The following is an 18,198-nucleotide window of genomic DNA, read 5'->3' on the forward strand; positions in this document are numbered from 1 at the left end:
CCATAGTGAAGTTGTAAACAAGCCGACGACGCTGTGTCAAGTGTCTGACTATTATGTCCCATTTGGACTGAAATGTTCCTGTGAACTGTGTCTTAGTCGTGAGTACGACGTTGTTAGTTCACTTTTGTGTAGTTGGGACTTATGTCTTTTAGTGGTTTGAGGGAGGATTGAGGTAGTGTTGATGTATGTGAGGCAGGTGATTCAATTCCGGGAAAGGTGTAATGCCGGGTGTTGATCCATACGTACCTGGTGGATGGTGGTAGGAGTTGGTGGAGTGGGTGGTGGTAGGAGTTGGTGGAGCGGATGGTGGTAGGAGTTGGTGGAGTGGGTGGTGGTAGGAGTTGGTGGAGTGGGTGGTGGTAGTTGGTGGAGTGGGTGGTGGTAGGAGTTGGTAGAGTGGGTGGTGGTAGGAGTTGGTAGAGTGGGTGGTGGTAGTTTCTGGTGGAGTGGATAGTGTTAAGACTTGGTGGAGTGGGTGGTGGTAGTTCCTGTTGGAGTGGATGGTAGTAGGAGTTGGTGGAGTGGATGGTGGTAGTTCTTGGTGGAGTGGATAGTGGTAGGAGTTGGTAGAGTGGGTGGTGGTAGTTCCTGGTGGAGTGGATGGTGGTATTTCCTGGTGGAGTGGATGGTGGTAGGAGTTGGTGTAGTGGGTGGTGGTAGTTCCTGGTGGAGTGGATGGTGGTAGTTCCTGGTGGAGTGAATGGTGGTAGTTCCTGGTAGAGTGGATGGTGGTAGTTCCTGGTGTAGTGGTTGGTGGTAGTTCCTGGTGGAGTGGATAGTGGTACTTCCTCGTGGAGCGGATAGTGGTAGTTCCTGGTGGAGTGGGTGGTGGTAGTTCCTGGTGGAGTGGATGGTGGTAGGAGTTGGTGTAGTGGGTGGTGGTAGTTCCTGGTGGAGTGGATGGTGGTAGTTCCTGGTGTAGTGGTTGGTGGTAGTTCCTGGTGGAGTGGATAGTGGTACTTCCTCGTGGAGCGGATAGTGATAGTTCCTGGTGGAGTGGGTGGTGGTAGTTCCTGGTGGAGTGGATGGTGGTAGTTCCTGGTGGAGTGGATGGTGGTAGTTCCTGGTGGAGTGGATGGTGGTAGGAGTTGGTGTAGTGGGTGGTGGTAGTTCCTGGTGGAGTGGATGGTGGTAGTTCCTGGTAGAGTTGGTGGTGGTAGTTCCTGGTGGAGTGGATGGTGGTAGTTCCTGTTGGAGTGGGTGGTGGTAGTTCCTGGTGGAGTGGATGGTGGTAGTTCCTCGTGGAGCGGATAGTGGTAGTTCCTGGTGGAGTGGGTGGTGGTAGTTCCTCGTGGAGCGGATAGTGGTAGTTCCTGGTGGAGTGGATAGTGGTAGTTCGTGGTGGAGTGGATGGTGGTAGTTCCTGGTGGAGTGGATGGTGGTAGGAGTTGGTGTAGTGGGTGGTGGTAGTTCCTGGTGGAGTGGGTGGTGGTAGTTCCTGGTGGAGTGGATGGTGGTAGTTCCTGGTGGAGTGGATAGTGATTGTTCTTGGTGGAGTGGATGGTGGTAGTTCCTCGTGGAGCGGATAGTGGTAGTTCCTGGTGGAGTGGATGGTGGTAGTTCCTGGTGGAGTGGGTGGTGCTAGTTCCTGGTGGAGTGGGTGGTGCTAGTTCCTGGTGGAGTGGGTGGTGGTAGTTCCTGGTGGAGTGGGTGGTAGCAGTTCCTGGTGGAGTGGATGGTGGTAGTTCATGGTGGAGTGGATGGTGGTTGTTCCTGGTGGAGTGGATGGTGGTAGTTCCTGGTGGAGTGGATAGTGGTAGTTCCAGGTGGAGTGGATGGTAGTAGTTATCATTTCGGATACTTTCATATTGTCACATATATTCTGAGCAAAATATTTTTGAACTTTAGTTATTCTAATATCAAATGGGGATATAATTATGGGATATTCTCTTTGTTAGGTCAGCAGCAGTGGTAAAGATCCTATTTATACTGAACATACATTAAATGAATTAAATCACAGGGAACCGTAGTTCTTTTGATGCCCCAACAGTAGAAATAGGCAAGTGTTAAGAATTGCTCCAGGGAAAGTGCAGTAAAATATTTTAGGATGATGTTTTACCAGCACTTGTCCCAAAGATATTTCTGTTATTTCTGTAAGATTGCAGTTTTGTTGCCCAAATTGTGTATCTTGGCAAAAAGTGGGAAAGATTGATAATTATAAAAGATTAGATGGTGTATTATACCATTACAGTATACATGCATTGACTTTAGCACTGTGCAATGGCCATATAAGTTACGTTAGCTCACATAAATATATATCCTTAACTTTTATACGTATTTCTTTCATTCTATAATGAGAAAGAAGAGATTTAAGGACCTCATTTTTTTGGCCATGTGATCATAAACTGCAAGGTCGCTGGGTTTTTAAGGGTTAAAAGACTCATCCATGGAATTTTCTAATGACTTCACACCATATAACCCTCTCACATCTTCAGTCTGTCTTTCTCCCTTAAGCTTCATAATGCAAGTTACCTATTGCAACTGCTTCTGTTTTTAATACCTAACCTGACCTATGCATATGTTTTTCACTAATGAAATGATGCTTTTTGCATGAGTTGTTATGGGATACTTTTTTTTCAGCTTAAAATTCTGTTTATTCATTTATTTTCATAACCCTTACTGTGACTACATTATTAAGTTTCTTGTTATAAGAAAATATTATGTTCAAAATCATCTCTGCAGAATGTAAGAATATCATTATAAGAATATCTCAATGGGAATTACTCATTGATTTTTCTGCAGACCTGTTCCTGCCATTTTCCTATTTATTCAAAAGCTACTTCGAGAAGTATATGAGACCTATATGTAATCTGTGATTTTTTTCACAGTATTTAAAGATCTCAGGAAGATTCCCTGTTTTGTTTATGGTAACAAATTTGAATTTTTAGTCCTAAACACATACATTGTTTGATGCATGAGAAACTATATATTTATGGTCTCCCGTGAAGATAATGATAGTTAAATACACTATCTTAAGTATTCCCCCAAAATATTGTTTCAGTTTTTAACTTGATATGTATTAAATTAAAAGAAGAAAATGGACTTAAGATTATTTGTAAAAGGTACCACCATAGTAATGTTACATATACTTCTTTGATTTGAAATAACATTATGCTGCTTTGGGAATCTGGTCTAATGTTAGAACATAAGCTACGTGAAGAAGGTAGACATTCTGCCACTTCAGAAAAATCTTATGTAATGAGTCTGATTATAGAGCACTCATGAGAAAGGGAAGATTTCAGAAGAAATATTACTGACGTCTTTTGAGGGATGATTTTTAACACATGGTGAAGTGAATCAGTGGAAAATGGTAGTGTTTTGTATTGTACTGTATGATAGTTCCTTTGTCATCAAAAAGTATTTTCAAGGGTATTCTACATCAGCTTGACTTGATTATGGACATTGCAGGCTCCTGTGCTGAAAAGTGACAAAGACAATTATTCTAATACTTTTTGTGATTTATAATTATCACTCCATACTCAGTTCCATGAGGCTATAACAGGTACTGTACGAACTACCACCAAACGTTACGAACACGAATCATCAACATTAGAGTCAGTTATCCTGTTTCAGAATTTTTTCTCTCATAATGGGCTCACTCATACATTCAAAACATATGGTTGTATGCTTTCTCACCCTTGTAACTGCTGATGGTGTTGCATGTGCTTTAAAGTTTATGTCGTACATCTAATGAACCAATCATAACACAGCTCTAATAATGTGTATAAGATGGGGCTTAGCATGTTCCTCTTACTAACTCCAGTGCTGTTATGTTGCAGTGTTGTGTGAGAGTTGTATGTCCCATCGTGACGTTGCAGAATCTGATTAACTTCTTCCTGGCTGCTTTTCTTATCCATGTAAGTGTATTGTGTGAAACTCCAAAAGAATGAGAACAAAGGTGACATATGTGCTGTCTTTAGCATGACTTTAGAATGCTGGTAACCCTGGAAATACTGTGTACTTTTATGCTCATTTTCATAGATATTTAACTTTGAATCCTGAAAAATACCGTCTTGTTATAGGTAAACACTGTAATACTTTTCTTTGATTTTATCTGCAGCACCAGTTTTCTTGGCACAATTATACTCTTGCACTTTTTTATCTAATGTCTGCTTTTTAAAAATTTTCACATAGATATACTTACTTAAGTGATGATTGCAACGTGCTTATGCCCTTAAATGTTGTTTATTGAATTTTTGTTTGTTACAAGTGTATTCTTTCTTGCCTGATGTTTACCATGCCATCTTTTGTGGTGAACTTTACTGCATTGCACTTGTTGATTCTATAGTTATTCTTTCCTTGCTCGATGGATCTCATTTTTAATGTTGAGTGTAATATGCTACTTGCATTGGTTAAAGCTGTATAGAACTCAGGTTTCACATCATTACCAAATTACATAACTAGAAGACACCATCAAATAGATACTTAGAAGTAAGAAAGAACCTTATGAATTAAAAAACAAAAAGAAAAACATGCGCTAGGCTTGTGTTATGTAGCATTGATAAGATTGATAATGTACCCAACTAGAAAATATTTTCATCAGGTGAAAGTTGCATCTCACTGTAACTTTTATTAGAATCATTTACTGTTTATTTTAGTGGAAATGTGTGATCGTACATAGTAGAATGGCTTAAAAAGAAAAACTGGTCATACTTTGGAGTGCTGAAAATGACAAATTCTTATTCGGTCATTTGCCTTTCTATATATGTGTCTGTCACATGTATTGTCAGTGGCATGTCAAGTTGTGGCTTTGAAGATTTACCCAGGGGAAGAGGGGACTGCCTTTAGCAGAAATATTTTGGAGTCAGGTTGCAGTCCTTAAAACCTCCACAATGAGTACAATAGCGGTTTTGTGAGGACATAGAGTTTACTTCTTTCATATATGTTCTGTTTACCCCTGGAGTGAGATAATGCTAGAACAGATGACTGAGCCTTATAGGAAAAAAGCCTTGTTTGGCACCTTGCTCTGTTCCTTCACTTAGAAAGCAAAGGAGGAGGGAAGGATATCCAGCCCCCATGCTCCTGCCCTACATTTTCACTTTTTACGATATGCAGAGGATATTTGGGCTGTATTTTTTCTCCCCAATCCCCAGGGATAACATTCACTGTATATATGGGAATTATCACACAATTGATGTGAAGGGTGTAAAAATTTAAGACCATCAGCATTTGCATATAAAGAAGTACACAGTATGAGCATATAAAGAAGTACACAATACCTTTTATCTACTGTATACTGTGAAGTTACTGAGTAAAGGTTTTCATAGAAATCTAATGTTGATGACAGCACTGAGAGGAAGAACAATAGCTATTCACCACCACCAGTTGCTCTTTCATCTCATGCTTTGATACATACTGGTGAGACAGAGATTGTCACTAGTATAGCGTTCTAGATTTTAGCTCATAAGATTGTTGCAATTTACTGAGTTGTAGTACAGTTTTAATAAGTGTATTTTGCCTTGCTGATTTGGCATTATCTGTTTCTTGGATGTATATGTGAACTCTTTTTATTTGTTAGGACTGATGCAATTAAGTCGATCTGCAGTGTACGCCATGTTGAAGACACATGCAGAAAAAGACCGCATCATTGCATCCCTGCCGCCTCCCTTCATCAGACAAGTAAGAGGGCTGCATCCAATAAACATAGTTTGCATAGTTTGTGACTCTATATGTTGGTAAAGACTGCAGAGAAAATGCTCATAGTATTAGTCTACAGTAACATGTGTACTGTATCATGAAAGTGAACTTTGCAATTAAGTGTGAAGTAATTCATAAATGACATGTCAGTTTGTAAAGGTTTGTATTGTATAGAAATCATGATTATCAATTTTATTATAGTATTGACATTATTGTAAAGCACTTCACTTGGACTAAGCAAGGGATGAATTTTGTTTCTGTAGTATAAACTTGATTGTCTTCCAGTTTCATTTAAAGGAAATTTACTGCAGTTGGTCTCATCATACTGATTAAGTATGATGGAAGTCCTCCCTTTCTCTGTTATTTTCCAAGAGACAGAACAGAGCAATGAGCCAAGTGAGAACTTTTCTCTTTAAGGCTTTGTCCTCTGTTCTTGAATCTACCTTGCTCATGCAGGAAATGGTGAGCATGTATGAAAAAATTGTATATGAACTCATAGGAATATATATTTATTTATTTATTTATTATTTTGCTTTGTCACTGTCTCCTGCATTAGTGAGGTAGCGCAAGGAAACAGATGAAAGAATGGCCCAGCCCACCCACATACACATGTATATACATACACGTCCACACACGAATATACATACCTATACATTACATACCTATACAGTACAAACACTGATTCAGCATATCTCAAGACCTTTCATGCTTATTATGCAACTATCACAGTGAAGCCATTGAACATGTACTCCTGAGTTGAGCTGCACCCCTCTCCATCATTACGTTCTATGATCTTTGGTCCTTCCCTTAAGAGGTAATGAAAGCAGCTTTAAGGGATGATGATAAAGATGACAAAGACTTTGAAGAAAGCAGTTCACTGTATGATTAGGGAGAGGAGAAAGCCAGTGAAGAAATGATTAATTGATGGTTAAGCATCAAAGACTGAGAGGCAAGTTTTCAGCTTTGTTGATGAGCTACAGATGATCATTCTGAAGGTATATGCCATGTTGAATTGTAGTTCCATTGTTTGCAGAGACATGGATATTTCTATTGAATGTGAGTGAGGAATTTACAGGTAGAGTCTGTTGAGATTTCATTGGTCAGGTTCTAAAAAGAGAATCTAATTTAACTCCAAGTGCCAGCAAAAGCATTCCTCTCCCAACTCCTGCAGGAACCACATGCAACTGTGGTATGTACGTCTAGTGATGATAGTGATGAGGCAGTTATTTTCACATTCTGATCTATCTATCTTTTCAAAAACTAACCCCTACAAATCCATCATAAATATAATTGTAGAGTTTTGATATAAATGATTTATTCTGTGTTGTCTCTCTGTACTCTGATTGTCAGGTAAATTACATTTCTTATTTTAATATTTGTGTGTATAATACCATAAAATGTTTTGGATGGTTCTGTGCTGAGAATATTTTGGGTTTATAGAGCATCCAGCCATCAATACATTTATTCCTTCAGGAATAGCTTGGCTTTTTCAGAAATGCATCTATCGCACTAAAATGATGGTAAGATGTATTGCATTTGGGTGGCATTGGATATTACTCGTCAGTTCAAATTCTAATGATGCTTAGGGGCTTTATTACATTAATCTTTGTCAGTCTTTATCATAATTGATGAATATATTTCAGGCTTCTCCTCATTTAAATGATGACTTTGATGAGGCTGTCAAAAACGCAGCAAATAGCAACCGCACTCTGCAGGCAGGGCTGAAAATATCCAAATTGATCATTCTTGGAGATGTGGCAATAGGCAAAACCTGCCTAGTTAACAGGTAAGAAAATGCTTGAGATTGAATATTTAGGTATTGTTTGAAACTCATGCTTTAGAAAGAGGCAGCTCGTGGTCTTTTGGAAAAATGTGAAGCTAAAAATTTCCATGCCTCGGAAGTATAAGGAAAGTAAACAAACACCGCAACAGCCCACTGGTGAGTTGCTACTGATTATGTGGCCCAGAAACTTGCTGAGTATTGTTTCTTCAGCTGATTGCTGAGGTGTGCAGGCATCTTGCTCTTGGCCGCCGAAACTAAAGCATTATTAAAAACAGGAAGAGAACCAGTGGTACAGCAAAAGAAAAGTGAGAGTCAGATTTTGAGGTGTCAGACAGGAAGATTTCCTAAGGTGAGTGTTGTTGGTTCAACTTTATCTGGTAAATGTGTAAAGCTAGAATTGCCACATGTATGAGTTTAGTATACTTTATTAGAACTAAGCAATCCTCTCAGTAATTAGAGTAACTGCTCATAAGAGAATTATCTTCAGAACCTATACAAAATTTTCAATTTTGTAGAGATTGATGTAGGAATTTGTATAAAATGGTGTTTTTCAGTTAATATCACAGTGAAGCCAGACAGGTTAACTTTATTGGGTGTTGAAATTGCAGAATGATCAAAGGAAATAGAAAAATAAGGAGCTTTAGAAAGATTTGTAAGAAGAAATTGGTTTCTTTAGGCATTAAATATAAGTAATTTATTCTTGTCCATTTGGGAAATTGTATCCAAATCAGATTACAGAAATTATGATGAGGTAGAAATTAATCATGTGAGAGGAGTATGTGGTATGACTAGATAAAATGAAGAAGGATAGTGACGGGATGTGTAAGAGATTTAGCATAGCAGGGAATGAATTGTGGAGTGGTAGAATGGGTGAAACATAATACTTTGAGGTGCTTTTGGCACGTGGAAAGAATGCAAGATGAGGAGTTTACGCAGAGAGTGTATGATAGAGGAAGACCGCAGCTGACATGGGGAAATAGAGTGGAAAACTACTGGAGGGAGAGAAATGATGGAAGATGCATAAATGGTATATATGAGGGAGGCATGTGAGGACAGGGATAAGTGGACTCTTTTGCCATGGCCATCCTCTTGATGGGAGTTCCTGGAAGAAATGGGCATCAGAGGTATAGATAGATGGATGAGGCTAATTGAGCAAAGGATGAGGGGATGGAGTTGAAAGAAATGGGGAATGCAGAGTTTAGTCAGTATATGAATGCATGTAAGTTGAAAAGGAGGAGAAGAGTAAGAAACAGGACTGAACCAGGAGGAATACTGAAGTTAATTGGAAAAGAAGGAGAGGTTGATCCATTGATAATAATGGAAGTGGACTGACCAGGAAAATGGATACGAAAGAGGGAATCTGGTCAAACTATAGTGCAACGTACTATCAGAAACTTTTGACATGTGAAGGACTGTACCATAGGATTTTGGAAAGTCTTTTTTCAGAGGATGACCTGACATTTGTAACAGGAAAAGATATCACTGGTGAATTTTCCTTGCAAAAATCATACTTATGGTTGAAAGTTGTGATGTTCAAAGTGAATTAGGTAATGGGAAATGAAGAGAGACTGAAAGACATTAGGAATAATAGCGGTCAGAGCATTAGGACAGTTGCTAGAAGGGTTAGTATTCACCCTTCTCTGGATAGGCTATATCAGTTCATCTTTCCAAGATGAGGAAAATGTTTAGGAATTAAGGTAACAGTAAAACAGTTAAACAGTGTTAGGAACTTTGTTGTCAACAGTTTAGACCAAAAAGCTGACTAGTGTTGTCACTTTGTATGGTAGTAACGCTGTTCCCAATTACAGTGCAGCTAACATTTTCATGAATGCATCCCAGTATTGATGAAAACAATGTAGCCAACACCTGTTACTGACATTGTTTCTGTTGGATCCAGAACATTATACACATTTTGGTAACATTGTCATTTACTTTGTGGAATAATGATGCCATCATTGTTCCACACACCATTTGTGTACGTACACAAGCTGAAGTCCACACTGTTTCTAACAAAGTTCCCAACAATTTTACATTGATGTGGCCGGACCTTAATTTGTTTTTTTGTCCCATTTTACTGTAGTCATCTTGAAATAATATTTTGGTTAATGTTTTAGATATTGATTGTCAGTTTTCTTTGTTTTTGTCATATCAAGCTTTTATTCACCAGCGGAAATGTTATATAGGGATTAAGAAAATATGACTTGGGGTGCCATGGCTATGTTATCTGAACTTGAGTTTTAATTCTATAACCCCAGGACCCCTTTTATAAGGGTCTGGCAACTTCAAGGATTTGCTACCATCAATTACAGGTAGAGGATAGACTCCTTTGGAATGAAACCTTTTGACAAGACTGTTTTTTCCATCCATTAATGATGATACGACCTTGCTGACTGTTTTTCCCTCAGAGCAAAACCATGTGCAGGTAGAGTTCCACTATTGCCATTTACCTGAACTTAACACAGCACACATATGAAGTATGCAAACTACCATGGAATAGTATATTCATAGTAGAGATGCAACTAATTTCTTAGCATGAAAAAATTTTCATTGCAACCTGCATCTTCTTTGTCATATCTCTCATGTGTTTACAGGAAATGCTGCCCAGAGCTCTGTTTCCCAAAAATGCATAATGATATGGGAAAATTTGTAAATCATGAATAAAGTAATGCTGTATATAATTGGCATTTGTTCCCAGTTATTTGATACCTTTCATTATTCATCTCTACAGATATGCAGTGGACCTGTAGTTTTACATTAACCATAGAGAAGACAGTTTTACAGTAATGCATCTCATGAGTTCAGATTTCTAACGACTTGGGGATGGAAAGTCGGGTAAACGTTTCAGAGTTAGCCACTTTCACTGTGATTTTATGACTTACTTTGTAGACCAAATAGTTGTATGTTTAGGAATTCGTGTAGCTCCTAAAATGCTAGAAGAAATGTGTATCTATGATTTGTTTTTCAGGTTGTGTCACCAGGTTTTTGATGCCAATTACAAAGCAACAATTGGAGTAGATTTTGAAGTTGAGAGATTTGATGTTCTTGGCATTCCATATAATCTTCAGATGTAAGTAGAAGACATGCTTTTTTTTTTTTTATATGTTTATTAAGATTTTGTAATGCCATAGGTGTTAGACTTTAGGAATTCAAGTGCTTTCTCAGTCTGGTACAAGACAGTGATTGCTAAATTGGATGTGGAAAGGATTGTGATTATTAAGATACTTAAAATGTGAGCAGCATTAAAGTGAATATAGAAAGAGATAGATATCCAGATGGACAAATATGTATGTAAATAGGAAGGTATAGTTGGCATATGTTCATATGCATATCAGATATTCTGGTAGCTTCATAAAGTGGATATAGGCTTTATCAACATAATCCTCTGATATAAAAAAAAAAATCCCTATATAGTCTTACAAAAAAAAATTGCACATGAATATAATGTGATGTTAAATATTTGTTCTGTATCTGTTTAAATTCAAATAGAGGAATTGTATGTTGCAAACTCACTTTTTTAAGTTAACAGTGTTCATACATGTTTATGTGATGAATTTTTTTTATGTTGGTCATTGGATCATCATTTTACTGGAGATGTATTGCTGAAAAGTGTTTTTCTTATATCTTTGAAAATCCTGTTGTCCACCAAAGTTCTGTTGACATTATTTGTTGATAAACAAACTTTTGCTTGAAAGAAAGACATGGTGAAGAGAGAGTGATGAAGAGTGAAAGGAAGAGAGAGCTTGAAGGAACAAAATGTTGAAGTTCCTTAACAGCAGTTTTAACATACGTATTAGCTACTGAGGTACTTCAGTAAGTAATCAGCAGGAGACATTTTTAGTGGCTTAGATTAATGTGCTATGGGAGACGAGTGAACATGTAATTTTGACCAGTATTATGAAAGCTTGTGACTCAATCAAAGATGCTAGTAGATATAAGACAGTGTATACTAAAGAGTATATCTGGAAATAAGATGTGGTTTGATTTCTAAATGCAATGAAAACAATGACAGTTGAGGGTTTAGATATTACAGAAATTTTGGTTAACCCATAAACTATGCGGATACAGAAGAATTTAGCTTCTACTCTGCACAAAAGGCACACAGAAAAATCTTACAAATGCAGTACTATCAAATGAAATGAATAATTTGCATGTAGATGTTTGAAAAATGAGATATTAAATCCTCTTTATACTTCTACTTTATACTTATACTGTGGTGGGTATGAAGTGTGTGGAGGCCTCCCAGCCAGCACATCAGTGCATAGAAGAGGAGTTGAGATGAGCAAGATGCATAGTAGGGAGGAGGACAGGGCATGGAAGGAGTGGAGTATTGAGATGGCGCACAATTTTCAAAACAGTGATCAAAATTTTGTTGCAGGTGATGTTTGTCGCACTTAATTGTTTTACTAACATAACTTGATGTATGTTTTGGTTAGAATGTCCAAACAGTATGACAAAGCAAATAAATGAAATGGAGCAAACAAATCTAACTAAGAAGTACTATGAACTTTTCACTCTGCTGATACTTAAAATGTGAGCAGCATTAAAGTGAATATAGAAAGAGATAGATATCCAGATGGACAAATATGTAGGTAAATAGGAAGGTATAGTTGGCGACTTCCCTTACTCACTCCCTGTACTGCAGGAAGTAGATGTTGCACGGAGATAGTGATGTATGTGAATCCTTCATGTTGACAGAGAGGGTGAAGTGATTTATGAGTGTTACGAGGAGATACTGCTGCATGTGACATCATTTATGAGTGGTATGTGGAGATACTGCTGCATGTGACATCATTTATGAATGCCAAACTTTGTGAAGAGTCCATAAGAGTGGCATGGAAAAATCTCATATGATGTATGTAACAGTTTATTGTAAATCATCACATGATGTATGTATCAGTTTCACGTTTAAAAGAAGAGGGCTTGGAATGTGTGCCGATATTGTTAAGCAATTGATTATGAGGACAGAATGACACAGAAAAGATTCACAGGTTGATGAAACAGTATAGAGAAAGAAGTCCATATGTTATATTAATCAAGGAAGGGAGGTATGATAAGTGATTGCAGAATAGTAGCCAGGCTGTATGTGAAGATATTGATGCTGAGAAACAAAATAGTTTTGGGAAGATTTTGAAGAAAACATTTACAAAGTGGGAAATTTCTGCAGTGATTAGTGAGAAAAGATGTTACCATAAGAATAAGTGGTAAAAGAAATATCTTCCCCTTATTGATTTTGTCTAAAACTGTGTGTTAACATTTGTCATCTAACAGCTGGGACACTGCTGGACAGGAGCGATTCAAGTGTATTGCTGCATCATACTATCGAGGTGCTAGTGGTGAGTACTGTGTCTGTACTAAGAAGACCATAAAAGTACATGCTTTCCAGTTTGTAAGTTGTTTACCTATTATGAGACTGTTACTGGGACATTGTTTAGAGTTTCTTCACAACAAGTAGTATATTAACGCACTCTAAGCTGTTTAAGATTGTAGGACAGTAATTTGAATCGTGCCTGTAGGTGTAGAGATAATTTATTGGGTTGCTGCACATCACTCATTGTATGCAGGCCTCAGGATATTAAATGTGAGATCAACTTCAGACTCACTGCAATGAGGTATTGCTCATTCACAACTTTTGAATACTCATGGTTGATAGTTTTAAAAATTACAAGAAGTCTTACTATGAAAATGATTATGGGTATGGAGTATAGAGGTGGACCGCATGATTAAGTAGATTGGATGAATATCTGCTTTATTTTAAGTTAACTGAATTTTAAATGAGATACGTAAGAAATTCGGAAATCATAGCCCAAAAGATGAAGAGTCTCTTCCACTTTAGGATATATGTATTGAAACAATGGCTTTTCTGTAGATTCTGAATATTGATGTGTGGTCATCTAATAGATGTGATTATTTGTGTACTCTTAATCTTTAGGGTGATTTCCAGTTTACATACTTTGGATTAGCAATGAAGAAGAGAAACTCTATATATTGGATTTTGATAATAGTGATCATATACATTTACTATATGTGCATTGCTTGCAGATGAATGGTGATAGATTGGATTGTGATAATTATAGTGATCTTTTCTTTCCAGCGGTAATGATTGTATTTGATGTTACGAACATTGTGACTCTGGCTCATACAGCCCAGTGGTTAGAGGAAGCTCGGCAGGCTAACCAAAATACTAATCCTCTCGTCTTCCTTGTTGGAACCAAGCGTGACTTGATGGTATGTTTTGTTAAATCTGTGGCTTATGAATCAGGAACATATATCATCATATGTGTTGTTCAAGCTTGCATGACAGAATATAAAGAGAAGAGAATAATTCTGTTACTTGCAAGACATAAAATATTGCAAGTTTCGAACAGTAATATTAGGTGAGGGGGAGAGTTTTTATTACAACATATTGAGTTATAGGTATTGGTAAAAGATTTAATGTTTGGTGAAGATTTTGTGTGTGTCATGTCCCCAATTTGATATGTTAGGAAAGAGCCAGCAAATCTCATGGAAAGGGAATCTTCGGTGCAAACCAACTTATTAGTGGCTTTTGTAAAAGTTTTCACTGAACAGATCATTTGGGTTTCTTCAGTGCACTGTGTAGCACAGGAAATAACTTAGTCTTCCAAAATGGTGCACTAGAGGTCTTCTCATCTTAGAGGGTATCAGTTATAAGTAGCTAGTGAGTATCAATAATTTAGAATGAAACCTGCGTTGGAGGGATAAGTGCATTCATGCCCTTTCGTTTCCTTGTCTAGGCTCAGGAAAGTCTTGGACTTGAGGTCTATTAATGTATGTACAGATTGTGGGTATCAGAGTTTAAGCTAATGTATTTTTCTTTGCTTTGATAACAGTTTTGATGCTCAGCATGTATTGGATGCCTTCATTGCTCCATATTTCAGTTTTATTTTAAATCACAAAACAAAGACACACAAGCCAGAAGGTGGGTACTGAGGTATGTGCGAGGTGGATTGGTTACTAGGTTGTGTGATCTACTGCCAGAGTCATTAGGGCTGTCAATGTCTAGTTTAAATCACCACTCAAGATATCTTTAACACCTTCTTTAGGTATTAAAAGTAATTTTGAGACCACCCACACTCTCACTTTGTGTGAGGCACCTTATTTCTTTTTTGTGTGTGTGCATTTGGATTTGAGATCATGATGTTGACCGTTGTCTTATAAAGGTGTTTTGTGCGAGATGATCCTGATCTAAAGGCTAAGAAGCGGCACTGGAGTTCACTAGTTATGGAGACTCTAAAGTGATGGGAGGAATTGCATTACCATAATAGGCCTAGTTACTATTTCCTAATTAGGTGAAATAAGAGATCCAGTTGCATGAGGTTTGTTAAATTCCTCAGTCAAATACTTAGATCTCCATAAGTATTTCACATCCAAGCAAAGGTTTGTTCAGAAGAGTAAGATAAGCATTTATGTAATTATGATTCATGAAAAAATTCGAAACTGTTCAATGAGATTCATAGTTCTGAATTTTCCTTACGTGAAAGATGTTCTTAGTAGAATTTTGAAGTTTCTTTCTGTGAATTTCAAGCTATCTTTATAAAGGATGGATTGTAGAGGAATAACAAAAGGCCAGTTTAATCTTAATAATGAGGTGGTGTAAGAAACTTTTTGGAAAAGTTGAAGCATAACTATTGTCATCTTTGTTATCCCTGGGTATAGTGGAGAAAAAATACTTCCCATGTATCTCATGCATGAGGAAGGTGGTAGGAGAAGGAGCTAGGGACTAAAAGTCTTCCTGTCATGTATTAACTTCTTAAAGGGATAAGAGATGAAGCCAAATGAGGAGTTTTCATTTGAGTCTTTTCGTCATCTGCTTTTTGTTGTACCTGGCTAAGGCAGGAAAGGAATGTAAGTTTAGAAGAAAAAAAAAAAAAGAGATGTAGAGATTATCTGACTTTTTACATTTGAAATGAACTTCAACAGGGTGAAGGAGCATACAACCAGATTGAGGCTCAAGCCCGTCGTGTTGCTCAAGGCTTAGGAGCAGAGTACTGGGCCGTGTCATCCAAAACTGGTGATAATGTTGAAGCTTTATTCTTACGTGTCGCAGCACTCACCTTCAACCGAGCTGTGTTTCAGGAAGTACAAGGCTGTGATAACCACAAGCATACAGGGACAGTCAGTAAGTATTAAGCTTATCTTCATACCTCAGACTTGAGGGGACTTAAAGGATATATTGGTATGTTACACAGTCTTGTTTGCTTGCTTAAGGCAACTAGACCATGACACAAATAGTTAGAGAGAGAGAGAGAGAGAGAGAGAGAGAGAGAGAGAGAGAGAGAGAGAGCAAAGCCAATTATTCCAGTCACCCATAGCTTTACATTTTTTGGTAGAAGTTGAATGTAACTGCTTCACTGTTGTGTTAGCTAGTCCAGCATAGATCTCTTGGAAAGGTTCGGTCCACATTTTTTGAATGTGATGTGTGCAATGACTGAAGTCTTTAGTGAAGACTTTGTTAGGGGTCATTCACTTCTCTGGGAAAAATATTCAAAATAGAAATTGAAAATTGATGTACTGAATGAGATTTTTGTGTATTTTTGCTTGTAATGGATTTTTGTGTTTAATGCATCATATTCTACCTTACTTTACAGAACCATACCATATCATATATTGTGTGATATATATGAACTGCAAATGATGAAAATATGTTAATTAGTGAAACTGTATTTATCTATTTCTTTCTCTTTAGAAATTGGTGAGAGACTGGACAACGCCTCTGAAGCTCGCAAGAAGGCCAAATGTGCATCATGTGTAAAGTAATATACATAAGTGTGTTTGAAAGGAATACCTCAGTATATGTAAGGCTTCATCTTGAAGGGTAGTTTACATCATTCTTTACTGACACATGAGTCTTTTGGCTCTGCTCTTGACGAATCACTATCATCATGCTGTAATCTCAGTGATATAATAGCCCAGACACATAAGTAAGCTTCAGAATCACAGATGTTGGCTTGGTTGATACTTAAAGATATTGCTTCCTGTTGCTGGTGCTGTCATTTTAATAACACAATGAAAATAGCACAACGTTAATATCTGCCACATGATATTAGTTAGGGTTCCAACCAAACACTAAGACACTGAAGTACACCCATCCCTTGCTTTATGTGAGGGTTACATTCTGCAAAAACCTCGCACAAAGAGATATCGCTAGTAGCGAATTAATAAAAATGCAGAGAAAAATGGGAGTTTTGGCACATTTTCTACTGCACATGCCCACATCTTTGCAAATTTTGACCTGCATAAAAAGAGGGACTGATGGAAGTAAGTTCCTCACAGAATAACAAAATCGCACATGGTGATCTTGCTTAAAGTGAGCACTGGGTGTAACCATACTGGTCTGCTTATGAATTTTTTGCTATATTTTCAAGTCATTTGGTAACTTTCACTTGTGAAATTGCTTCCTGGCAATGTGGCATCTGTCTTGACTGGAGATACATCTTTACTTGAGCATGCACAAATATTTATGTTTAGCATATAAAAGATAACTCCTGTGCATAACTTATGACATTTGATTAGACAATATACCTGCTAATGGAAAAAAGATATATATTATTTACTTTTAGATTAACAAAACAATAGAATTGTACGACAAGATCAGTAAATGTTATGCATTTTTTAATGAGAAATAGTGAGTTATGACAAAACACCATGATAGTGTCACAGTGTGAAAACAGTGTGGTATCATTTCAAATTTTCACACTTATGATAATTGTATTCTTTTTTCTTTCTTTCATACTATTCGCCATTTCCCACATTAGCGAGGTAGCGTTTAGAACAGAGGACTGGGCCTTTGAGGGAATATCCTCACCTGGCCTCCTTCTCTGTTCCTTCTTTTGGAAAAAAAAAGAAATTGTATTATAATTGTATTATATAGTAGAATCTGGTTCCATCCAATTGGCCAGGCCCATTCATCATCAACATCACCAACTTGAATATGCCACCACTTTGCAGGATCTCTTGATACTTTGCAAGTAGTGATGTAGGACAGTGATGCTGTGACACAGGGACAGACTCTCAAAAACATCTTGATTTTATTCAGTCACAGGATGTTGGCTTAGCCTAACAAGGCTTTGATGGGGACACAGGTTTACCATTACTAAGATGATGTCCATACTCAGTGACTGGTGGGGTTGCTAGATCATTCATATTTTGTTGTATTAATGGAATATATTGTCTTTTTAGAGGACTAAAAGTTAACCTGACAAGAAAAAATGTCTCTAAAAATGTGGGCAATCCGCTAAAAATTGCCAACAGCCATTTTGGTAAACCTCAGTATGTAGACTATGTGGAAATAAAGTAAAACATTCAGTAGCAGACCTGTTGTAGTCCAACCATTTTTTCAGTTGCTTACTGTAGATCCATGACTGTATTGCCAAAGTAAATGAAATTATATAGAATTGTTTAGCTTACAGGATAGTTTTCTACAGTATTTTTTGTGAAGTTAAACTGTTTCAGAGCACAGCAGTGTGTGTGCCATTCCCTATTGTTTTAGTTAATTTTATACGATGTAAAGAAGGTGCTTCATTATTTTGCCATAAAAATGCACTAGTAGCCACTAGCAGAGTTAGATTTTGTAATTCATATTATATGGTGATAAAGTGATTTTCATATTCTGGGCATTTATGTGTCATGATTCATGGCAGAACTATGTGATAGGGATATTTAGGGGTTATGTTTGTGAAAATTTGGAGTGCATTTCCCTTGTCCCTCAAGTTTACATTTTAAATTCTAATTGATTTGTAATGGGTCTTCATGAAATAGTT

The 18,198-nt window shown here is 37.4% G+C and overlaps 1 protein-coding gene across 2 annotated transcripts; it reads left to right on the top strand.

Moving 5' to 3' along the window:
* RabX5 (RAS oncogene family member RabX5) lies at positions 1-17,285 on the top strand. Of its 2 annotated transcripts, XM_071685462.1 has the most exons (9): positions 1-98; positions 3,780-3,857; positions 5,519-5,619; positions 7,281-7,423; positions 10,386-10,487; positions 12,689-12,753; positions 13,512-13,645; positions 15,359-15,557; positions 16,125-16,340. In XM_071685462.1, exons 3-9 carry the CDS (start codon positions 5,524-5,526, stop codon positions 16,193-16,195), a joined length of 810 nt encoding a protein of 269 aa, XP_071541563.1. In that variant the 5' UTR covers positions 1-98; positions 3,780-3,857; positions 5,519-5,523; the 3' UTR covers positions 16,196-16,340. The 2 variants fall into 2 exon arrangements, with proteins under 2 accessions (XP_071541563.1, XP_071541564.1); XM_071685463.1 differs by lacking the exon at positions 3,780-3,857 and having other exon boundaries at positions 16,125-17,285.
* Positions 17,286-18,198: the final 913 nt, after the last annotated feature.

This window comes from Panulirus ornatus, chromosome 40, assembly GCF_036320965.1.
Source record: "Panulirus ornatus isolate Po-2019 chromosome 40, ASM3632096v1, whole genome shotgun sequence".
Taxonomy (NCBI): domain Eukaryota; kingdom Metazoa; phylum Arthropoda; class Malacostraca; order Decapoda; family Palinuridae; genus Panulirus; species Panulirus ornatus.

Bases quoted from the DNA above. Each gene is read 5' to 3' on its own strand.
- RabX5 (XM_071685463.1), top strand. From the start codon at position 5,524: ATGCAATTAAGTCGATCTGCAGTGTACGCCATGTTGAAGACACATGCA. The intron at 7,424-10,385 runs GTAAGAAAATGC...TTTGTTTTTCAG, and splicing joins AAAACCTGCCTAGTTAACAG to GTTGTGTCACCAGGTTTTTG. The intron at 15,558-16,124 runs GTAAGTATTAAG...CTTTCTCTTTAG, and splicing joins CAAGCATACAGGGACAGTCA to AAATTGGTGAGAGACTGGAC.